Source organism: Anopheles darlingi, chromosome 3 (assembly GCF_943734745.1).
Source record: "Anopheles darlingi chromosome 3, idAnoDarlMG_H_01, whole genome shotgun sequence".
In the NCBI taxonomy this organism is placed as follows: domain Eukaryota; kingdom Metazoa; phylum Arthropoda; class Insecta; order Diptera; family Culicidae; genus Anopheles; species Anopheles darlingi.
This window is the reverse complement of record NC_064875.1, coordinates 31,469,791-31,475,207: the sequence shown is the minus strand read 5'-3', so window position 1 is coordinate 31,475,207 and position 5,417 is coordinate 31,469,791. Positions and strand designations below refer to the sequence as shown.

Here is a 5,417-nt window from a genome sequence, read left to right as displayed (position 1 = left end):
CGATATATTTCGACATCCATATATTCATCGATATGTCAAGACAATAAACAAACTTTTAAAATAATTCCTTCGGTCCCTTTTTATTACTTTCCTCATAAAAGACCGATTCCGTGCCACTAGATGTTTGGTCGAGCGGCCAGGATCGAGTGAGACCTCTTTAACAAGAAAATTCAAAACCATTCACTGAAAATCTCCATTCGAATTCTTTTAAATCATTGTTTAAAACAAAGTTCAATAATCTAAAGGGTTATTATTATCATCATTATTTTGTTGTACGCACTACGCACTATGTAACCTGTTTTCATTGCGAAATTTTAAGATTGAGGGTCATTGAAGTAAAATAGGGTTATGACAATTGTTGTTGCTTGATACAATTGTTGATCATTTGTTTCTTCTCATTTTGTCAATTGCTGCTTCTATATTTGTAAAGCCAAATCATATGACGCCAGTGTTAAAGTGTAACGAGTATGATAAATGAGAGTATCTAGCATTGTTAGTTTTAGTTTGTTTTTCAGCATGACTCTAATGCTTTCGTTTATTGATGCGTATTCCAGGATACATACGAGTGCCCAGCTTTGTCCATCGGTGACACAGCTAACACAGTTGTTATTAGAAAGCGTTCCTTCACGATTTCTGGCACTAAAGTAAAGTTAACAAGATATCTTCAGCATTGGTTGGTATGTTTAAGAATTGTAACCAATTAAGCCTTAGCGAACAAAACCTGATGTAGCTGTTAGATGAGAGGTTACTTCAAGTCGGGGGCAGATTTCATTTCGCACTAATGGAAATCGAACATCTTCACTGCATTTAATTCTACAGAAATTCGGAGAGTAAAATATTGATAAATAAACTCACAAAAAAATAGTTCTATTGTCATTACCTGGTCGATAGGTGTCTTGAACCTTGATGTATGATGGATGTCTGACTCGGTTTTTATACCTTCTGTATGCAAACACGTTGAAGCATTTCGACTCGTTACCTATATGGTTGTAGTGTACGATCACCGTTGTTCCATCATGTAGTATTTCGATTTTCTGCGAGGTTTAAAACAATAGATAAGGATTCTTCACTAGGTTGATCAGGTTAATTAATCACCCTATAGTGATTACTTACACTGATGGGATTGATCGTTGTTTCCTCAACTACAGTGTGGTTTTCCATCGCATAGCCGATTGGAATGCTCACTTCCACAACTGTTCCATTTGAATAATTATCCTTTTTCTTTGGAATGAAGCTGCAACAAATATGAAGCTTCTTCATCCACTCTGTTGAAGTTGCCAGTTTGGTAATTTGTAGTTCGAAACGAGGCTTAAAGTAGATCAAATTAAGACAGTATTGCCAATTGATCTGAATCATTCCAGTCCCGGAACTTTTGACGAACACTGATAATTTCCTGGGATTTTTGCCGTTACTATAATGTTCATCCCATATTGATGGAATTTCTGTTATCGTGATATTCTCATGGAAATCCGAATTTACATGCATCAATTCTACAAATTCTTTGTGATGCACTGACACATTATAACTGTTTTGAAGATCCTTTAAAGATTGCTGATCCGCTGAAATTTAAAGTAAATATTTACCCGCTATCTAATAGAACACTAGTAGCATGCTATGACTACTCACGATAAACAATTAAGTCAACTAGTACGTAGTCCTGTTCTGCCTTGTTGTCCATTAAAAGAGGAATGTCGAACGATTGTTTTGATGGGCTATCACGATCGAATTGTATTCGTTTTGAACTCAGAATCGTTACGTCTTCCGGATGTACCATCACGATTTTCTTGAAGCTATCGGAGATTACTCCTTGCATGATCGATGCATTCACCCGGATCTCCAACTCTCCCAGCTTCATTGCTTTTACTAGGAACGAAATTGGTACATCAGAATTTGGTGGAACGAATACACTTTTCGTTTCATACGCATCTAAATTAGAATTTGAAAGAAAATTGAAGTCAGATGTTGAAGACGAATTAAACGCGTGGCTCACATACCTTCTGCAGAACGATCGATAAACTTGATTTGATTCTTTGCATTAAACAATGTCACGGTGGCCTCAAACTCTTCTTGCATTGAGCTGAAAAGAGTAAAATGCAACGATACCGTCTCTCCTCTTTTGACCGCGTGTGGCAGGTGGTCCAAAATGGAGAAGATTTTAACTGTTGAGAACGTGATCGGTTTCTTGACGACACCCAAACCATATTTAGGATCAATTGAAATCCCAGTTATGAACCAAGAAGTTGTTGAATGAGGCACTGTTACTACAAGCTCGGCCCTTCCTGATGGAGGTATAGTGAGATTCTGCCACAACCACGACTCGGAAAAGTCGGTTCTGTAGGGTCCAGGCATACCGTAACGAGGAGCATCGGGATACTTTCCACGTGCGTCATAATCTTGATAATCTGGAAAATTAGATCATTAGATCATTCAAAAGTATTTGTACTACTCTATCTATCTTGTACTCTACTTTGGACTGAGACTGCATCATCCGTAATGACTGCAAATATTCCAGCGGTTTGTGGGACCTGTTTTGTAGAGCAAATTGTAAATTCATGCTGATAATCATGTCGGATAATTCAACAGACCTCCTTCAATTTATATATGTAATTATATTCAGGTTTAGACATATTCAACTCTTTCCACACATCTGAAAAAAAGATATCGTGATCCTTTCCGTGATACATCAAACGTTGATCATACGCTGTCAATGCTACGAACGCTCCTGGACGACCGCGGATGCCTAACTCAATTTCATCCCCGGGATCAACACCATCTTCGCTGATGTTTTCTTCGATTTTTATCTCGAGCTGAAAAATCATTTGAATGTTTGGAATAGATCATTAATTTGAATGATTTGCTACTCTTCTTCTATTGTCTCATTTTCATCATTACCGGGTTACCAAAATCGTTGATAGATAGTTCCACGTCTCCATATAACAATGATTTGTGCACAATAGTGATCACTACGATTTTAGATTGAGGAATAAGCTTGTCAGACATCAACAGTTGGAATGAGTATCTCGTCGTTCGGTTTGGTTTAAAAGAACCAAAATCAACAATGTTTCCTTGCGACATTGCATAGTACAGAAGAAATGTCATGTTATCGGAGCATGTGACTAATAACCTTATCATACGATTAAATTTGACGCTGCAACGAAAAGACAATAATTAGTATGGTAAAGTTCAATGTATTGGACCTGTTTCGATAAAGTGTACCGTGTTAGTAGCTCTACTTTGATGTACTTATTTGCAAGTAAGCGAGCGCTCTTAACGTCCTCAATCCGCCAATCACGGATCTGGTGATCGCCGTCATACACCTGTCATTAAGTGATCCAACAGTAAATATCATTAATACGTTTCAGTGGTTTGCTAACGCGTTTGCTAGCGACTCACTGTTAAGTAATTGAATTTCGTAGAATTGTTTGCGGGCATTGAGAATGTAATTTCGCCTATCATATTACTTGTGCAATTTTGTTGATATCTTTCCTTCATTGTCGCAACTTCAACAAGAAGGGTAACAAGTTTTGCTGGTTCACCATTATGATAAGTAACTTTCAGCCTGGCGATGAAAGGTGATCCCTGATGATACGTGAGTTTTCCATTAGCCATCGTCACAACATACTTGTATATGTATACTGTTATTCTCTGCTTTTTGCTAATTGTTCGATCTGAAAACATTAAACCAAGGACAACAGTAAGTATTCAAATGACAATAATTATCTATCACTATTATGTAGACATTACTTGTGTATTCCTCGGTAAAGAAACACCTGATTGTCAGCGTAGTGGTGTCCGCGTCAGAACTAAATTCCAGCTTTTCGCTAAAAGGTACATCTATTTGCCGTTTTCCATTCACATGCCACGTGTCGGCCTTAATTTTCATAACTTTGTGATTGCTAATCCAGCTGATGGTGAAAGTACCCCTCACAGGTTTACCTATGTAATTTTTCACATCAATAGTCAGATTGAGCCCCTTATGCTCTCGAAGTGGTACAACCGTCGGATAGATATTCAATTCAAAAGAATCGATGTCATAATTCCTCACTTCGAATGTTTTCGAAACCCAACAGTCACCGTTCAGCGTTGCTTCGACATCGTATGTTCCCAGTTCCGGTATCGAAGCTATTGCTATTTCGTCTTCAAATATTCCGCTGTATAGACTGACATTGGACCATTGTCGTATTACCTTACGATTCGGATCATATATGTTTACGGAAACTATTGTACGATGTGGGATAGTTAGCTTTAGATCGCGATTGAGCACGATCACACGGAACTTTAACGATTCACCTGGTGTAATGACAGGTTTGTTTAATTGTATGAAACCTTGAAAGAAGCAATCATTATTTTCGAACCGGCCGCGAAGAAGTTCATGGTGGAAATGGTAGATCCTTTCTTCCTTATAAATGTTAAAGGTAGTGCTATTAGAAGGTTGTTTTCCTTTGATTATGATCTTGTAAGCTGCGTCTGTTAAGTTGCTTGGTACCTGAAAAGTGTCAATCACAAACTGTACAGTCTGAAAAATACGTCTAATAAATATTAACACTCACTTTAAAGGTTACCATTTCGTTCGAATTTGCCATGATCTTCACTCTATTCATGAAATAGAGCACTTTGGGTCGATGATCACCATAATAAAACTCTTTTATGTAAACGTTTAACAAGCAATCATTGTTAGTGTCATCTAGCATGTTACTGATCGCTAACGTATAATTTCGTTCTCTACGAATCATCCTGAGCCCAACTATCAGAACGCTGTACAAGCGAAAAAGCACTTTAGATCACGAGAACGAAAGTTGAAAATGTTCTACATACGTTGCGCCGACGGTGCTACACAGCAGCAGAACGAACACACTTAATTTCATCACCAACTTCATTTTTCTTCCGTACTTTCTACGCGTTCGTCACAATTGCCACTTTCTTAACGACTGAGAGAAAGCAACCTTGCCTACGGTATGGTATGCTTGGCTTACGAAAGAAAATATTGAAACTCCGCTAACGCTATGTAAGGCACTCAACTGCATACACACAGTAGGCTAATGATAACTATTATCGAAATAAACAGAGCCTCAAAGGCAACTTTGTTGTTCAGCATGAGCTGATTAGGTCCCTAGGGCGTCGTTAGCAGATATGGGAATGTTAACTACTCATAGCCGGTTTCGGGTGATTCGTCAAAGTCGCGAAAAAACATTCAACACTATGTTCTCTGTCACGCTGTGTTCAACATCTGATTTTTGCCTTTTAGCTACAGTAGATCATGTACGCGAAGAACAGCCATGATTCGTCGAATACAAAGATGATAAAAAACTAAACAAATGTAAATATTTGAAAGAAAATGTTGGATTGTTTGGATCAAAATCTGGACGATTTCGTTTTCACTAACTGCTAGAGTAAGACAGTTTACGATAACAATTAGC

General features: G+C 37.9%; 2 protein-coding genes across 2 annotated transcripts; both read right to left on the bottom strand.

The window, feature by feature from the left end:
* Positions 1-451: 451 nt before the first annotated feature.
* On the bottom strand, positions 452-1,287 carry LOC125956187 (uncharacterized). The gene is made up of 3 exons (XM_049687806.1): positions 1,114-1,287; positions 881-1,034; positions 452-813 (listed from the first exon to the last, which is right to left on the bottom strand). The coding sequence occupies exons 1-3, from the start codon at positions 1,258-1,260 to the stop codon at positions 779-781; spliced, it is 336 nt and encodes a 111-aa protein (XP_049543763.1). The 5' UTR covers positions 1,261-1,287; the 3' UTR covers positions 452-778.
* A 37-nt stretch (positions 1,288-1,324) lies between these two features.
* On the bottom strand, positions 1,325-2,635 carry LOC125955440 (CD109 antigen-like). The gene is made up of 6 exons (XM_049686575.1): positions 2,586-2,635; positions 2,468-2,525; positions 1,995-2,402; positions 1,627-1,926; positions 1,413-1,559; positions 1,325-1,347 (listed from the first exon to the last, which is right to left on the bottom strand). The coding sequence occupies exons 1-6, from the start codon at positions 2,625-2,627 to the stop codon at positions 1,325-1,327; spliced, it is 978 nt and encodes a 325-aa protein (XP_049542532.1). The 5' UTR covers positions 2,628-2,635.
* Positions 2,636-5,417: the final 2,782 nt, after the last annotated feature.

Bases quoted from the DNA above. Each gene is read 5' to 3' on its own strand.
- LOC125955440 (XM_049686575.1), bottom strand. From the start codon at position 2,627: ATGTCTAAACCTGAATATAATTACATATATAAATTGAAGGAG. The intron at 2,526-2,585 runs GTCTGTTGAATT...TCTACAAAACAG, and splicing joins ACATATATAAATTGAAGGAG to GTCCCACAAACCGCTGGAAT. The intron at 2,403-2,467 runs GTAGAGTACAAG...CTAATTTTCCAG, and splicing joins TGATGCAGTCTCAGTCCAAA to ATTATCAAGATTATGACGCA.
- LOC125956187 (XM_049687806.1), bottom strand. From the start codon at position 1,260: ATGAAGAAGCTTCATATTTGTTGCAGCTTCATTCCAAAGAAAAAGGAT. The intron at 1,035-1,113 runs GTAAGTAATCAC...TAAACCTCGCAG, and splicing joins CAACGATCAATCCCATCAGT to AAAATCGAAATACTACATGA. The intron at 814-880 runs GTAATGACAATA...GAATTTCTGTAG, and splicing joins TCAAGACACCTATCGACCAG to AATTAAATGCAGTGAAGATG.